The 17,916-nt window shown below is 45.9% G+C and overlaps 1 protein-coding gene across 4 annotated transcripts in view; it reads left to right on the top strand.

The window, feature by feature from the left end:
* LOC110503411 (cytoplasmic dynein 2 heavy chain 1) overlaps positions 1-17,916 on the top strand; it is a 225,706-nt gene that overhangs the window by 204,846 nt on the left and 2,944 nt on the right. For all 4 annotated transcript variants that reach the window (XM_036961600.1, XM_036961598.1, XM_036961599.1 and 1 more), the window contains 5 exons: positions 3,004-3,213; positions 12,349-12,438; positions 15,372-15,481; positions 15,739-15,820; positions 16,520-16,636. In XM_036961600.1, the coding sequence (XP_036817495.1) occupies positions 3,004-3,213; positions 12,349-12,438; positions 15,372-15,481; positions 15,739-15,820; positions 16,520-16,636 (609 nt within the window). The remainder of the gene's footprint in view (positions 1-3,003; positions 3,214-12,348; positions 12,439-15,371; positions 15,482-15,738; positions 15,821-16,519; positions 16,637-17,916) is intronic.

Raw genomic sequence — 17,916 nt, 5'->3', positions numbered from 1 at the left:
CTAACAGTGGTTCTCTGTGGAAACAGAAGTGTTTGTCTCTTGGGTCCATTCTAACAGTGGTTCTCTGTGGAAACAGAAGTGTTTGTCTCTTGGATCCATTCTAACAGTGGTTCTCTGTGGAAACAGAAGTGTTTGTCTCTTGGATCCATTCTAACAGTGGTTCTCTGTGGAAACAGAAGTGTTTGTCTCTTGGATCCATTCTAACAGTGGTTCTCTGTGGAAACAGAAGTGTTTGTCTCTTGGGTCCATTCTATCAGTGGTTCTCTGTGGAAACAGAAGTGTTTGTCTCTTGGGTCCATTCTATCAGTGGTTCTCTGTGGAAACAGAAGTGTTTGTCTCTTGGATCCATTCTAACAGTGGTTCTCTGTGGAAACAGAAGTGTTTGTCTCTTGGATCCATTCTAACAGTGGTTCTCTGTGGAAACAGAAGTGTTTGTCTCTTGGGTCCATTCTAACAGTGGTTCTCTGTGGAAACAGAAGTGTTTGTCTCTTGGATCCATTCTAACAGTGGTTCTCTGTGGAAACAGAAGTGTTTGTCTCTTGGGTCCATTCTAACAGTGGTTCTCTGTGGAAACAGAAGTGTTTGTCTCTTGGATCCATTCTAACAGTGGTTCTCTGTGGAAACAGAAGTGTTTGTCTCTTGGGTCCATTCTATCAGTGGTTCTCTGTGGAAACAGAAGTGTTTGTCTCTTGGATCCATTCTAACAGTGGTTCTCTGTGTAAACAGAAGTGTTTGTCTCTTGGATCCATTCTAACAGTGGTTCTCTGTGGAAACAGAAGTGTTTGTCTCTTGGGTCCATTCTAACAGTGGTTCTCTGTGGAAACAGAAGTGTTTGTCTCTTGGGTCCATTCTAACAGTGGTTCTCTGTGGAAACAGAAGTGTTTGTCTCTTGGGTCCTTTCTAACAGTGGTTCTCTGTGTAAACAGAAGTGTTTGTCTCTTGGATCCATTCTAACAGTGGTTCTCTGTGGAAACAGAAGTGTTTGTCTCTTGGGTCCATTCTAACAGTGGTTCTCTGTGGAAACAGAAGTGTTTGTCTCTTGGATCCATTCTAACAGTGGTTCTCTGTGGAAACAGAAGTGTTTGTCTCTTGGATCCATTCTAACAGTGGTTCTCTGTGGAAACAGAAGTGTTTGTCTCTTGGATCCATTCTAACAGTGGTTCTCTGTGGAAACAGAAGTGTTTGTCTCTTGGGTCCATTCTAACAGTGGTTCTCTGTGGAAACAGAAGTGTTTGTCTCTTGGATCCATTCTAACAGTGGTTCTCTGTGGAAACAGAAGTGTTTGTTTCTTGGATCCATTCTAACAGTGGTTCTCTGTGGAAACAGAAGTGTTTGTCTCTTGGGTCCATTCTAACAGTGGTTCTCTGTGGAAACAGAAGTGTTTGTCTCTTGGGTCCATTCTATCAGTGGTTCTCTGTGGAAACAGAAGTGTTTGTCTCTTGGGTCCATTCTAACAGTGGTTCTCTGTGGAAATAGATAATGTATTCAGTGTGTGTCCTAGTGTTGTTTACTCAAATGTAATTCAAGTCTCTATAAAGCTGATTAAGTTCCTTCATCGTGTGTGTGCGTGTGCGTGTGTGTGTGTGTGTGTGCGTGTGTGTGTATTTCCTCCTCTTGTAAACATTCCCACTGTGAGTCTCTCAGGTGGGTAATTTGTTTATTTAATGATTCATGTTGCTATAGTGGAGCAGTGTTGTATGTTGCAGACGTCATTGTTCTTTCTTCCCCAGGACCAGGCTATGACTTTTCTGAGAGTAAGAATAGGCTACACACACACACATACACACACACCATTGTCGTGTTTGATATCAGTAGGAGAATGATGTATTGTGTTAAAGTGTTTTTATATGGGTGTCACTTTGACATCCCAGAATCTAGTGCAGCACCCCCGCTGGTTTTAATTAATGGCTGGTCCCACATCGGGTCCCTGTAAAACCTCATTAGCATGTCTTACCCAGCCTACACCAGGGGGAGAGAATACAACGCTGAGGAAGAACACAAACAACAGAGAGAATAAAAGAAGAGGAGGACAGTGCGTCTCTGTTTTGTTGTCTTAGGAGAGAGTGATCGTGTGAATACAGGACTGTTATTGTGTCAGAGCAGTGTGTTTTTGCTAAATGAATTCACTCTTTTCTCCCTGTGATTTTGGGAGGCAGTTGAGGGGATCATTGGTTTTCATATTATTTTGTTCACAACCCTTTGACGACTCTTTTTGGTGCGTGTGTGTTTTTGTGTAGTGCGAGCCTGTGTGTGTCAAACCCAGATCCCAGCCCCCTGACGGTAGCAGATATGAATGCTCCATTCCATTGGTCAGTCTACGAGGGGCGGATCCTCTCTGTAAGGGGTGGTGTATAACTAGCTCAAGAAGGACGAGCAGCTAATGACCAGCTAATTACTCATCCTACTACCTCCTAGCAGCGAGCTAATCATCTCTAGTCAATCACCTATTAATCGTCTGTTGGCATTAAGCTATTGGGGTGGCATGCATTTTACACAAGTCATTTAATTATCCTCTCTCTCTCTCTCTCTCTCTCTTTGTCGCTCTCTCTCTGTCTCTGTCTCTCTGTCTCTCTCTCTCTCTGTCTCTTTCTCTGTCTCTCTCTGTGTCTCTCTCTCTCTCTCTCTGTCTCTCTCTGTGTCTCTCTCTCTCTCTCTCTCTCTGTCTATCTCTGTCTCTTTCTCTCTCTCTGTATCTCTGTCTCTCTGTCTCTCTCTCTCTGTCTCTCTCTCTCTCTCTCTCTCTCTCTCTCTCTCTCTCTCTTCTCTCTCTCTGTCTCTCTCTCTCTGTCTCTCTCTCTCTCTGTCTCTCTCTCTCTCTGTCTATCTCTCTCTCTCTCTCTGTCTCTCTGTCTGTCTGTCTCTCTCTCTCTCTCTGTCTATCTCTCTCTCTCTCTGTCTCTCTCTGTCTCTGTCTCTCTCTCTCTCTCTCTCTCTCTCTCTCTGTCTCTCTCTGTCTCTGTCTCTCTCTCTCTCTCTCTCTATCTCTGTCTATCTGTCTTTCAGGGCTCGTCTCTCATCCATCAAAAAGTTGCCCCACCGACGGAAGGTCAGGGGTCACCTGTCTTGTCCTTCATTGTTCTGGAACAGTTCAATGCTATCCGATTGGTCCAGGGCATCCACCAATCCCTGGCTGCGCTGAGTAAGGTGATCAGAGGGACTTCGCTGCTCACCGCTGACGTCCACAAACTGGCCACTGCTCTACTAAACCAGGAGGTAGTGTGTGTGGGGGGAGGGGGGGGGGGGGGGGGGGGGTGTTACCATCCCATGGGCTTGGCATCAGATCATCACAGCCCTTTTCGGTAACACTTTATTTTAACGGTCTGTAATAAACCATATTTAAGGCGTTTATAAAGTGTCTGTTCACCATATATTAATCATTACTCCCACATTTTATAAACCATTTACCCTAATCTAAAGTGAGCGATATGTATGCTTCATAAATACTTTATGAATGTTTTGAGTGACCAACACCCACACAAGATGACTAACCTGCTCATCAGACATCTCATTCCAAAATCATTCATCTGGAGTTGGTCCCCGTTTGCTGCTCGAACAGCCTTTCTACTAGATGTTGGAACATTACTGTGGGGTCTTGCTTCCATTCAGCCACAAGAGCATTATTGAGGTCAGGCACTGATGTTGGGCGATTAGGCCTGGCTCGCAGTCGGCGTTCCAATTCATCCCAAAGGTGTTCCATGGGGTTGAGGTCAAGGCTCTGTGCAGGCCAGTCAAATTTTTCCACACCGATCTCGACAAACAATGTCTGTATGGACCTTGCTTTGTGCTCGGGGGCATTGTCATGCTGAAACAGGAAAGGGCCATCCCCAAACTGTTTCCACATGGTTGGAAGCACAGGATTGTCAAGAATGTCATTATATGCTGTAGCGTTAAGATTTATATTCACTGGAATTAAGGGGTCTAGCCCAAGTGATGAAAAACAGCCCTAGACCATTATTCCTCCTCCACCAGACTTTACAGTTGGCACTATGAGTTGGGGCAGGTAGCATTCTCCTGGCATCCGCCAAACCGAGATTGGTCCGTCAGCCTGCCAGATGGTGAAGTTTGATTCATCACTCCAGAGAATTTCCACTGGAAATCCAATGGCGGAGAGCTTTACACCACTCCAGCCGATTCATGGCATTGCGCATGGTGATCTTATGCTTTTGTGCGGCTGCCAGGTCATTTTGAAGCTCTCGACGAACAATTATTGTGCTGATGTTGCATCCAGAGGCAGTTTGGAACTCGGTAGTGAGTGTTGCAACCAAGAACAGATGGTTTGTATGCGCTACGAGCTTCAGCACTCAGCGGTCCCGTTCTGTGAGCTGGTGTGGCCTACCACTTCGCGGCTGTGCCGTTGTTGCTCCTAAACATTTCCACTTCACAATAACAGCACTTACAGTTGACCAGGGCAGCTCTAGCAGGGCAGGAGTTTGACAAATTGACTTGTTGGAAAGGTGGCATCCTATGACGGTGCCACGTTGAAAGTCATTGAGCTCTTCAGGAAGGCCATTCTACTGCCAATGTTTGTCTATGAAGATTGCATGGCTGCTTATACATCTGTCAGAAACAGGTGTGGCTGAAATAGCTGAATCCACTCATTTGAACAGGTGTCCACATACTTTTGTATATATAGTGTGTGTGTATATATATATTTCCTGTGTGAATAACAAGCTTACTAAGATTTACAAATGTGGGAGTAATAATTAATAGATGGTGAGTTAACTGTTTATAAATGCCTTATAAAGGGTTTATTATGGACCCTTCTCTCTCTCTCTTCTTTCTCTTCTCTCTCTCTTCCTCTCTCTCTCTCTCTTACTCTCTCTCGCTCACTTCTCTCTTCCTCTCTCGCTCTCTTCTCCTCTCTCGCTCTTCTCTCTTCCTCTATCTCTTCTCTCTCCTCTCTTCCTCTCTCTCTCCTCTCGTCTCTTCTCTCTCTCTCCTCTCTCTCTTCTCTCTCTCTTCTCTCTCTCTCTTCTCTCTCCTCTCTTCCTCTCTCTCCTCTCGTCTCTTCTCTCTCTCTTCTCTCTCTCTCTCTTCCTCTCTCTTCCTCTCTCTCTCTCTCTCTCTCTCTCTCTCTCTCTCTCTCTCTCTCCCTCTCTCTCTCCCCCTCTCTTTCTCTCTCTCTGTGTTATCTCTTCTGTGGGACTGAGACTGCTGATGTGTTTGATGAGACGGCCCCCTGCTTGACTCCAGGCTCTGATTGGACGCTTGATTATTTTAAAATTATCTTCTGTGATTGGAGGAGCAGAGTTAGCCAGTGGGAGTCATGTTCTACTTCCCCACCTCTACTTTGATCCCACAGACAATATTAGTGAAGCGATACACTTTGACGTATTGTTCCAAAAACACACACAGACACACACACACACACACACACACAGACACGCACGCGCACACGCACGCGCGCGCGCGAGCACACACACACACACACACACACACACACACACACACACACACACACACACACACACACTACTCTCTCCTCGTCCAGTCAGTTCTCCTCAAGGTAGTTGGAATCGGTGTTTCAAGTGTACATGTACAGTGAAATGCTGTTCTTTCAAACTGAAAACCCAACGATGTGATATACACTATTAAAGTAATACTAAGAAGAAAAAATAAGAAATATGAAGAACACCATAAGTAACTATATACAGGGTCAGTTCCAATACCATATTTACAATGTACAGGGATACTGGGATACTCGGTAGTGGAACTCGGGTATGATCAGGGATACTGGAGTGATGGAGGTAGATATATATACATCTACATCTACATACCTATACATATCTACCTCCATCACTCCAGTATCCCTGTCACCTAACATACATATCTACCACCATCACTCCAGTATCCCTGTCACCTTAACCCTATACATATCTACCTCCATCACTCCAGTATCCCTGTCACCTTACCCCTATACATATCTACCACCATCACTCCAGTATCCCTGTCACCTTACCCCTATACATATCTACCACCATCACTCCAGTATCCCTGTCACCTTAACCCTATACATATCTACCTCCATCACTCCAGTATCCCTGTCACCTAACATACATATCTACCTCCATCACTCCAGTATCCCTGTCACCTAACATACATATCTACCTCCATCACTCCAGTATCCCTGTCACCTAACATACATATCTACCTCCATCACTCCAGTATCCCTGTCACCTAACATACATATCTACCTCCATCACTCCAGTATCCCTGTCACCTAACATACATATCTACCACCATCACTCCAGTATCCCTGTCACCTTACCTCTATACATACAGTGCCTTGCGAAAGTATTCGGCCCACTTGAATTTTGCGACCTTTTGCCACATTTCAGGCTTCAAACATAAAGATATAAAACTGTATTTTTTTGCGAAGAATCAACAACAAGTGGGACACAATCATGAAGTGGAACAACATTTATTTGATATTTCAAACTTTTTTAACAAATCAAAAACTGAAAAATTGGGCGTGCAAAATTATTCAGCCCCCTTAAGTTAATACTTTGTAGCGCCACCTTTTGCTGCGATTACAGCTGTAAGTCGCTTGGGGTATGTCTCTATCAGTTTTGCACATCGAGAGACTGACATTTTTTCCCATTCCTCCTTGCAAAACAGCTCGAGCTCAGTGAGGTTGGATGGAGAGCATTTGTGAACAGCAGTTTTCAGTTCTTTCCACAGATTCTCGATTGGATTCAGGTCTGGACTTTGACTTGGCCATTCTAACACCTGGATATGTTTATTTTTGAACCATTCCATTGTAGATTTTGCTTTATGTTTTGGATCATTGTCTTGTTGGAAGACAAATCTCCGTCCCAGTCTCAGGTCTTTTGCAGACTCCATCAGGTTTTCTTCCAGAATGGTCCTGTATTTGGCTCCATCCATCTTCCCATCAATTTTAACCATCTTCCCTGTTCCTGCTGAAGAAAAGCAGGCCCAAACCATGATGCTGCCACCACCATGTTTGACAGTGGGGATGGTGTGTTCAGGGTGATGAGCTGTGTTGCTTTTACGCCAAACATAACGTTTTGCATTGTTGCCAAAAAGTTCAATTTTGGTTTCATCTGACCAGAGCACCTTCTTCCACATGTTTGGTGTATCTCCCAGGTGGCTTGTGGCAAACTTTAAATGACACTTTTTATGGATATCTTTAAGAAATGGCTTTCTTCTTGCCACTCTTCCATAAAGGCCAGATTTGTGCAATATACGACTGATTGTTGTCCTATGGACAGAGTCTCCCACCTCAGCTGTAGATCTCTGCAGTTCATCCAGAGTGATCATGGGCCTCTTGGCTGCATCTCTGATCAGTCTTCTCCTTGTATGAGCTGAAAGTTTAGAGGGACGGCCAGGTCTTGGTAGATTTGCAGTGGTCTGATACTCCTTCCATTTCAATATTATCGCTTGCACAGTGCTCCTTGGGATGTTTAAAGCTTGGGAAATATTTTTGTATCCAAATCCGGCTTTAAACTTCTTCACAACAGTATCTCGGACCTGCCTGGTGTGTTCCTTGTTCTTCATGATGCTCTCTGCGCTTTTAACGGACCTCTGAGACTATCACAGTGCAGGTGCATTTATACGGAGACTTGATTACACACAGGTGGATTGTATTTATCATCATTAGTCATTTAGGTCAACATTGGATCATTCAGAGATCCTCACTGAACTTCTGGAGAGAGTTTGCTGCACTGAAAGTAAAGGGGCTGAATAATTTTGCACGCCCAATTTTTCAGTTTTTGATTTGTTAAAAAAGTTTGAAATATCCAATAAATGTCGTTCCACTTCATGATTGTGTCCCACTTGTTGTTGAATTTTCACAAAAAAATACAGTTTTATATCTTTATGTTTGAAGCCTGAAATGTGGCAAAAGGTCGCAAAGTTCAAGGGGGCCGAATACTTTCGCAAGGCACTGTATCTACCTCCATCACTCCAGTATCCCTGTCACCTAACATACATATCTACCTCCATCACTCCAGTATCCCTGTCACCTTAACCCTATACATATCTACCTCCATCACTCCAGTATCCCTGTCACCTAACATACATATCTACCTCCATCACTCCAGTATCCCTGTCACCTTAACCCTATACATATCTACCTCCATCACTCCAGTATCCCTGTCACCTAACATACATGTCAACCTCCATCACTCCAGTATCCCTGTCACCTAACATACATGTCAACCTCCATCACTCCAGTATCTGAGGAGTGGCTTCTATTTGGCCACTCTACCATAAAGGCCTTGATTGTTGGAGTTCTGCCAAGATGGTTGTCCTTCTGGAAGGTTCTCCCATCTCCACAGAGGGACTCTGGAGCTCTGTCAGAGTGACCATCAGGTTTTTGGTCACCTCCCTGACCAAGGCCCTTCTTCCCAGATTGCTCAGTTTGGTTGGGCTTCAAGCTCTGGGAAGAGTCGACACAATCCTGTCTCTGAGCTCTACGGACAACTCTATCGACCTCATGGCTTGGTTTTTGCTCTGACATTCACTGTCAACTGTAGGACCTTATATAGACAGGTTTTTCCCTTTCCAAATCATGTCCAATCAAATGAATTTACCACAGGTGGCCTCCAATCAAATGGTAGAAACATCTCAAGGATGATCAATGGAAACTAGATGCACCTGAGCTCAATGTAGAGTCTCATAGGAAAGGGTCTAAATACTTTTGTAAATACGTTTTTTTTCTTTTTTTTTCTAAAAACCATTTTTTTCTTTGTCATTATGGGGTATTGTTTGTAGATTGATGAGGGAAAAAAAGATTTGATCAATTTTAGAATAAGGCTGTAACGAAACAAAATGTGGAAAAATGTAAGGGGTCTGAATACTTTCCGAATGCACTGTAAATGTATGTGCATATTGTGTGTGAGTGTTGGAGTGACAGTGTGTGTGTGTGTGAGTGAGTGTTGGAGTGACAGTGAGTGAGTGTTGGAGTGACAGTGAGTGAGTGTTGGAGTGACAGTGTGTGAGTGAGTGAGTGTTGGAGTGACAGTGTGTGTGTGAGTGAGTGTTGGAGTGACAGTGAGTGAGTGTTGGAGTGACAGTGTGATTGATTGAGTGAGTGAGTGTTGGAGTGACAGTGTGTGAGTGAGTGAGTGTTGGAGTGACAGTGTGTGTGTGAGTGAGTGTTGGAGTGACAGTGAGTGAGTGTTGGAGTGACAGTGTGATTGAGTGAGTGAGTGTTGGAGTGACAGTGTGTGAGTGAGTGAGTGTTGGAGTGACAGTGTGTGTGTGAGTGAGTGTTGGAGTGACAGTGTGATTGAGTGAGTGAGTGACAGTGTGTGAGTGAGTGAGTGTTGGAGTGACAGTGTGATTGAGTGAGTGTTGGAGTGACAGTGTGTGTGTGAGTGAGTGTTGGAGTGACAGTGTGATTGAGTGAGTGAGTGAGTGACAGTGTGTGAGTGAGTGTTGGGAGTGACTGTGTGTGTGTGTGTGAGTGTGTGTGAGTGTGTGTTGGGAGTGACAGTGTGTGTGTGAAATAAAACTTGAATGAAGATACAAGGTTATATCTCAGATAGTCTGTGTAGCTATTTATCAGGGACAGAAGCTGTTCAACAGTCCACATCGCCCTCTGTAAGCGCAATGTGATCGAGGGTGGTGCTGTTGCCATACCAGACAGTGATGCAGCCCGTCAAGATGCTCTCAACCTCCTGAGGGGGAAGAGGCGCTGTTGGACCTTCTTCACACTTGTGCGCATGTGTTTGGACCATTTTAAGCCTTTAGTGATTTGGACAACGAGGAACTTGAAGGCTGGGAAAGGAGAGAGTAAAGGAGTGAGAGGCAGATACGGAGGTAGGAAGAGAGAGATAGGGAGGGAGATAGAGAGATAGTGATACAGAGAGAGAGATAGTGATACAGAGAGAGAGATGGTGATACAGAGAGAGAGATAGGGAGACAGAGAGAGAGATAGGGAGACAGAGAGAGAGAGATAGGGAGACAGAGAGATAGATAGGGAGACAGAGAGATAGATAGGGAGACAGAGAGATAGGGAGACAGAGAGAGAGATAGGGAGACAGAGAGAGAGATAGGGAGAGAGAGATAGGGAGACAGAGAGAGAGATAGGGAGACAGAGAGAGAGATAGGGGGGGAGTGATAGAGAGAGAGATAGGGAGACAGAGAGAGAGATAGGGGGGGAGTGATAGGGAGGCAGATACGGAGGTAGGAAGAGAGAGATAGGGAGACAGAGAGAGAGATAGGGAGACAGAGAGAGAGATAGGGAGACAGGGAGGGAGAGAGAGAGATAGGGAGGCAGATACGGAGGTAGGAAGAGAGAGATAGGGAGGGAGAGAGAGAGAGATAGGGAGATAGATACGGAGGTAGGAAGAGAGAGATAGGGAGACAGATACGGAGGTAGGAAGAGAGAGAGAGAGACAGATACGGAGGTAGGAAGAGAGAGATAGGGAGACAGATACGGAGGTAGGAAGAGAGAGAGAGAGACAGATACGGAGGTAGGAAGAGAGAGATTTGTCCGTTTACCGCCTCTCCGTCCCATAATCCTGTGTGGAGCTGCCTTAAATGCTCTTATCTCTCTCCCTATCTCTCTCTCTCTGTCTCCCTATCTCTCTCTCTGTCTCCCTATCTCTCTCTCTGTCTCTCCCTATCTCTCTCCCTCCCTATCTCTCTCTCTGTCTCTCCCTATCTCTCTCTCTGTCTCCCTATCTCTCTCTCTGTCTCCCTATCTCTCTCCCTGTCTCTCCCTATCTCTCTCCCTCCCTATCTCTCTCTCTGTCTCTCCCTATCTCTGTCTCTCCCTATCTCTCTCCCTCCCTATCTCTCTCTCTGTCTCTCCCTATCTCTCTCCCTCCCTATCTCTCTCTCCCCATCTCTCTAGGCTGGGCTGGGTTAGGTTGAGCTGGGTTAGGTTGAGCTGGGTCGGGTTAGGCTGAACTGTGCTAGGCTGGGTTAGGTTAGGCTGGGCTGGGCTGGGCTGGGCTAGGCAGAGCTGGGCTGGGCTAGGCAGAGCTGGGCTGGGCTGGGTTAGGTTGAGCTGAGCTGGGCTAGGCAGAGCTGGGTAGAGGAGAGCAGAGACTGACTGGCAGCCGTTTAGCTCTGCTAATGACTCTAAGCCTGAGAAACGTGTGTGTGTGTGTGTGTGTGTGTGTGCGTATGTATTCTCTAGGGGACACAGCTTTGATCTCTTCCTAATAGCATATGGAATAAGACCTGCTACTCCTAACCTGCTCTGGGAGTTAAAGCTCTGGAAAGTGAGCCCTTCATTTGAGAACAGACACACACACACACACACAGACACACACACACACACACACACACACACTAAAAGCAGCAGAATAGGAACAAATGTATTCTGTTCTCTTCTATCAGTCCACTGTTAATATGAATCCTGTTCTCTCTCTCCTCTGTCAATCCACTGTTAATATGAATCCTGTTCTCTCTCTCCTCTGTCAGTTCACTGTTAATATGAATCCTGTTCTCTCTCTCCTCTGTCAGTCCACTGTTAATATGAATCCTGTTCTCTCTCTCTCTCCTCTGTCAGTCCACTGTTAATATGAATCCTGTTCTCTCTCTCCTCTGTCAGTCCACTGTTAATATGAATCCTGTTCTCTCTCTCCTCTGTCAGTCCACTGTTAATATGAATCCTGTTCTCTCTCTCCTCTGTCAGTCCACTGTTAATATGAATCCTGTTCTCTCTCTCTCTCCTCTGTCAGTCCACTGTTAATATGAATCCTGTTCTCTCTCTCTCTCCTCTGTCAGTCCACTGTTAATATGAATCCTGTTCTCTCTCTCCTCTGTCAGTCCACTGTTAATATGAATCCTGTTCTCTCTCTCCTCTGTCAGTCCACTGTTAATATGAATCCTGTTCTCTCTCTCCTCTGTCAGTCCACTGTTAATATGAATCCTGTTCTCTCTCTCCTCTGTCAGTCCACTGTTAATATGAATCCTGTTTTCTCTCTCCTCTGTCAGTCCACTGTTAATATGAATCCTGTTCTCTCTCTCCTCTGTCAGTCCACTGTTAATATGAATCCTGTTCTCTCTCTCTCCTCTGTCAGTCCACTGTTAATATGAATCCTGTTCTCTCTCTCCTCTGTCAGTCCACTGTTAATATGAATCCTGTTCTCTCTCTCCTCTGTCAGTCCACTGTTAATATGAATCCTGTTCTCTCTCTCCTCTGTCAGTCCACTGTTAATATGAATCCTGTTCTCTCTCTCCTCTGTCAGTCCACTGTTAATATGAATCCTGTTCTCTCTCTCCTCTGTCAGTCCACTGTTAATATGAATCCTGTTCTCTCTCTCCTCTGTCAGTCCACTGTTAATATGAATCCTGTTCTCTCTCTCCTCTGTCAGTCCACTGTTAATATGAATCTGATTGTCTCTGTCTGTCTGTCTGTCTCTGCAGTGTCCGTTGAGCTGGCAGAATAAGTGGGAGGGGCCAGAGGAACCCATGCAGTACCTGAGGGCTGTGGTGGCACGCGCTCTTGCTATACAGGTACACAGACACACACACAGCTGTTTGTGAAATGTGCTAACGTGAGGGATCACAGATATTGTCATGGCAGGCCAGGTTCACTGGTCCCTCTCTCCTCTGACCAAACATGCAGAGAGGAGGAAACATATGAATAGACTTTTCCCTCCTTATCTGTTTAATTACTGCCGTGTGTGTGTGTGTGTGTCTGAGCGTGTGTGTGTGTGTCTGAGCGTGTGTGTGTGTGTCTGAGCGTGTGTGTCTGAGCGTGTGTGTGTGTGTCGTGTGTGTGTGTGTCTGAGCGTGTGTGTCTGAGCGTGTGTGTGTGTGTCGTGTGTGTGTGTGTGTGTGTCTGAGCGTGTGTGTGTGTGTGTGTGTGTGTGTCTGAGCATATGGAGGTAGGCGGACAGTGAGTCCGAAGAGAGGGAGGAGTGGAACGGCATCCTCCGGTAATGCCAGAACACTTTTCTGCCAAACACACTTCCAAGTGTGTGTGTGTGTGTCAGTCCGGTGTGCACCTGCGTCCATGCGTGTTGTGTCAAACGGGCCCAGCCTGTCATCTCATACCCTTAGTAAGGTGTTTCATCCATTAACTTGCTCTCCTCTCCTCCGCAAGCAGCTGATATCACCAGGGAAGATAAATTAGAGGAATTACAGGGATAACAGGACAGGCATGGAGAGAGACAAACTGACACACACACACACACGCTCAGACACCACACACCACACACACACACACGCTCACACACACACCACACACACACACACGCTCAGACACACACACACACACACACACACACACGCTCAGACACCACACACCACGCACACACACGCGCTCACACACACACCACACACACGCTCAGACACCACACACCACACACACACACACGCTCACACACACACACACCACACACACACACACACCACACACCACACACAAACACACGCTCAGACACACACACACACACACACACACACACACACTCAGACACACACACACTCAGACACACACACACACTCAGACACACACACACACACACACACTCAGACACACACACACTCAGACACACACACACACTCAGACACACACACACACACACACACAGAATACTAACCACCACACAACACTAAGTCTGCATTATTCATGGATTGGGACAATCTCACAGTGTGTGTGTGTGTTATTGTTGTGTTTATGTGTGCTTGAGTAACTGGGGCATTTGTCTTCAGTGAAAGCTTGCCCACATCTATTTGTCAGCCAATTGAGATAGACAATGAGCTTAAAAAGAATCAATTTATTATAGAGATTAAATCAGATCGTAGCTCATTCTGTTTGTAGTCTGTCAGCATGTTTTTCAACTGACCTCAAATTCAGTTTTTTTTTTTTGTCGTTTATGAGGAAGCTGCTTTCCTGCCTAAAGTTGGTTAAGGTGAACAAAATGGAATCATAGCGTTTTCATCTACTGTTAATCTTCTCCCTGGTGTTCTGCCATACAAACAGGACGATGCCATGTATTCATGTCTGGTCTGCAGACGACTACTTCAGTGTAGATGTGCTCTTGGTGACTGCGTGCCTGCCTGTTTACACACTCACACACACACATGGTGCCTGCATCTCTCCTGTTGATCTGTGTCTCTGATAAAAGGACAAGGAGACAGAAGCACATTTAATTTAACTCCCCTATTGACTTCCTCCATCCATCCCTTTGTCTGTCTGTCTGACCGTCCTCTGGCTCTGTTTGGACAGAGAAGGCTTGTGTCTATAACACAAACTGTCATACCCACACACACATTCACACACACACATATTTTTATTTATGTATCTGTTATTTTACCAGGTAAGTTGACTGAGAACACACTCTCATTTACAGCAACGACCTGGGGAATAGTTACAGGAGAGAGGAGGGGGATGAATGAGCCAATTGTAAACTGGGGATTATTAGGTGACCTTAAAAGTTTGAGGGCCAGATTGGGAATTTAGCCAGGACACTGGGGTCAACACCCCTACTCTTACGATAAGTGCCATGGGATCTTTAATGCCCTCAGAGAGTCAGGACACTGGGGTCAACACCCCTACTCTTACGATAAGTGCCATGGGATCTTTAATGTCCTCAGAGAGTCAGGACACCGGGGTTAACACCCCTACTCTTACGATAAGTGCCATGGGATCTTTAATGACCTCAGAGAGTCAGGACACCGGGGTTAACACCCCTACTCTTAAGATAAGTGCCATGGGATCTTTAATGCCCTCAGAGAGTCAGGACACCGGGGTTAACACCCCTACTCTTAAGATAAGTGCCATGGGATCTTTAATGCCCTCAGAGAGTCAGGACACCGGGGTTAACACCCCTACTCTTAAGATAAGTGCCATGGGATCTTTAATGCCCTCAGAGAGTCAGGACACCGGGGTTAACACCCCTACTCTTAAGATAAGTGCCATGGGATCTTTAATGCCCTCAGAGAGTCAGGACACCGGGGTCAACACCCCTACTCTTAAGATAAGTGCCATGGGATCTTTAATGCCCTCAGAGAGTCAGGACACCGGGGTCAACACCCCTACTCTTAAGATAAGTGCCATGGGATCTTTAATGACCTCAGAGAGTCAGGACACCCGTTTAACGTCCCATACAAAAGACGGCACCCTACACAGGGCAGTGTCCCCAATCACTGCCCTGGGGAATTGGGATCTTTTTTTAGACCAGAGGAAAGGGGGCCTCCTACTGGCCCTCCAACACCACTTCCAGCAGCATCTGGTCTCCCATCCAGGGACTGACCAGGACCAACCCTGCTTAGCTTCAGAAGCAAGCCAGCAGTGGTATGCAGGGTGGTATAGCTGCTGGCGAACATACATGCACACACACACACACACACACATACATACACCCACTCAAACATACAAACACACACACCCACATACACACATTCACACAGAGACTCATGTTGTATTTCTGTGTGTGTAGAATTGGGTGGAGCGTGCTGAAAGACAGGTTCTACTGTCTGATGCTGTTGATCTGTCTGAACTCTTCCACCCTGATACCTTCCTCAACGCCCTGCGACAGGAGACTGCCAGGTAACACCCCACAGTGTGTATGTCAGTCTCTTCCTGTGAATATGATGTGTGTGTGAATATGACGTGTGTGTGTGTGTGTCAGTCTGTTTCCGTGAATATGACGTGTGTGTGTGTGTGTGTGTGTGTGTGTGTGTGTGTGTGTGTGTGCAGTCTCTTCCTGTGAATATGATGTGTGGGTGAATATGACGTGTGTGTGTGTCAGTCTGTTTCCGTGAATATGACTTGTGTGTATATTAATACCTAGTCCATTGTGTCAGGTCTATGGGCTGTTCCATGGACAGTCTGAAGTTTGTGTCATCATGGAAGAGTCCCATAACAGAGGCTCAACTCCAAGTCAAGGTACAATACAACAACCCAATGATGCTGGAAACACTCAGGGAATTGAGAAAGACAGAAACATGGATAGAGGGAGGGAGACAGGGAGGGTTGGAGACAGGGAGGGAGGGAGACGGGGAGGGAGGGAGACAGGGAGGGAGACAGAGAGTGCTACAGCTGCAGGGAGGAGACGGGAAACTCCATTCAGACATCTCAGCTGAGAAACACATAACAGTGATTTATGAGATGTGTTTGGCTGACCTGACGCCAGGTGCCCCCCCTCTGCTAGTCACACACACACACACACACACACAGACACACACACACGCCTGTGTAAGTCCTGAGTCACTAATATGACATCATACCACACACACATGGCATTACTTACACAGGAGAGAGGGCCTTCCTTCTTCCTCCATCCATTACATGATTTGTGTTATCCCTCATCTCCCTTTCATGCTGTATGTCACTTAAATGGTTGTGTTTAGAGTTAACTGTGATTCGCAGCTCAGCTTCTGTCTCCCCATCTCTCTCTCTCCATCTGTCTTTTTCTCCTCTCTCTCACCCCCTCCTCTCCCTATCTCTTTATCTCTCTTTTTCTCCTCTCTCTCACCCCCTCCTCTCCCTATCTCTTTTTCTCCTCTCTCTCACCCCCTCCTCTCCCTATCTCTTTTTCTCTCCTCTCTCACCCCCTCCTCTCCCCATCTCTTCGTATGTCTGTAGGTGGGTGGTCTGCAATTGGAGGGCTGTAGTTTTGATGGGGCTCGTCTGTCTGAGAACCGACATGACTCCCCCAGTGTGTCAGCTGTACCTGCCTGCTACATGGCCTGGATAGCACAGGTACAAACACACTCACTCACACACACACACACACACACACACACACACACACACTCACGGACACGAATCATTGAAGCGCTCTCTGTTCTTTCTGTGGTCAGGGTCAGAGTTCAGCTCTGTGATTAGCTGTTGTCATGGCAACAGAGTTCTTATTGTTCACATCTCCTCTGATTTACACTGAACACAGCATGCAGCAATTTCAACGATTTTACTGAGTTACAGTTCATATAAGGAAATCAGTCAATTTAAATAAATTAATTAGCCCCTAATATATGAATTTCACATGACTGGAAATAGAGATATGCTTCTGTTGGTCACAAATACCTTACAAAAAAAGTAGGGCGTGAATCAGAAACCCAGTCAGTATCTGGAGTGACCACCATTTACCTCATACAGCGCGACACATTTCCTTCACATAGAGTTGATCAGACTGGTGATTGTGGCCTGTGGAATGTTGTCCCACTCCTCTTCAATGGCTGTGTGTTGGTGTATATTGGTGGGAACTGGAACACACTGTCGTACATGTAGATCCAGAGCATCCCAAACGTGCTCAGTGGGTGACGTGTCTGAGTATGCAGGCCATGGAAGAACTGGGACATTTTCAGTGTCCAGGAATTATGTACAGATCCTTGTGACATGGGGCCGTGCATTATCATGCTGACACATGAGGTGATGGCGGTGGATGAATGGCACGACAGGATCTCGTCACGGTATCCCTGTGCATTAAAATTGGCATCAATAGAAAAGAGCACACTTCTTCAACGTGCCAGTGGCCATCAAAGTGACCATTTGCCCATTGATGCAGTCAGGTCATGACCCTGGTGAGGACAATGAGAACGCAGATGAGCTTCCCTGAGACGGATTCTGACAGTTATTGATTCTTTGGTTGTACAAACCCACAGTTTCATCAGCTGGTCTTAGACGTACTGCCAAATTCTCTAAAACAACATTGGAGGTGGCTTATGGTAGAGAAATAACCATTAAATTCTCTGGCAACAGCTCTGGTGGACATTCCTGCAGTCAGCATGCCAATTGCACGCTCCCTCAATACTTAGGACATCTGTGGCATTGTGTTGTGTGACAAAACCCGCACATTGCCTTTTATTGTCCCCAGCACAAGGTGCAGCTCTGTAATGGTCATGCTGTTTAATCAGTTTCTTGATATGCCACACCTGTCAGGTGGATTGTCTTGGCGAAGGAGAAATGCGCAATAACAAGGATGTAACCAAATTTGTGGTCAACATTTGAGAGAAATCAACTTTTTGTTCATAATGGAACAT

Source organism: Oncorhynchus mykiss, chromosome 24 (genome assembly GCF_013265735.2).
Source record: "Oncorhynchus mykiss isolate Arlee chromosome 24, USDA_OmykA_1.1, whole genome shotgun sequence".
Classification (NCBI taxonomy): Eukaryota; Metazoa; Chordata; class Actinopteri; order Salmoniformes; family Salmonidae; genus Oncorhynchus; species Oncorhynchus mykiss.
Note: the sequence above shows the minus strand (reverse complement) of the source record. Positions and strands in the feature narration are given on the sequence as shown.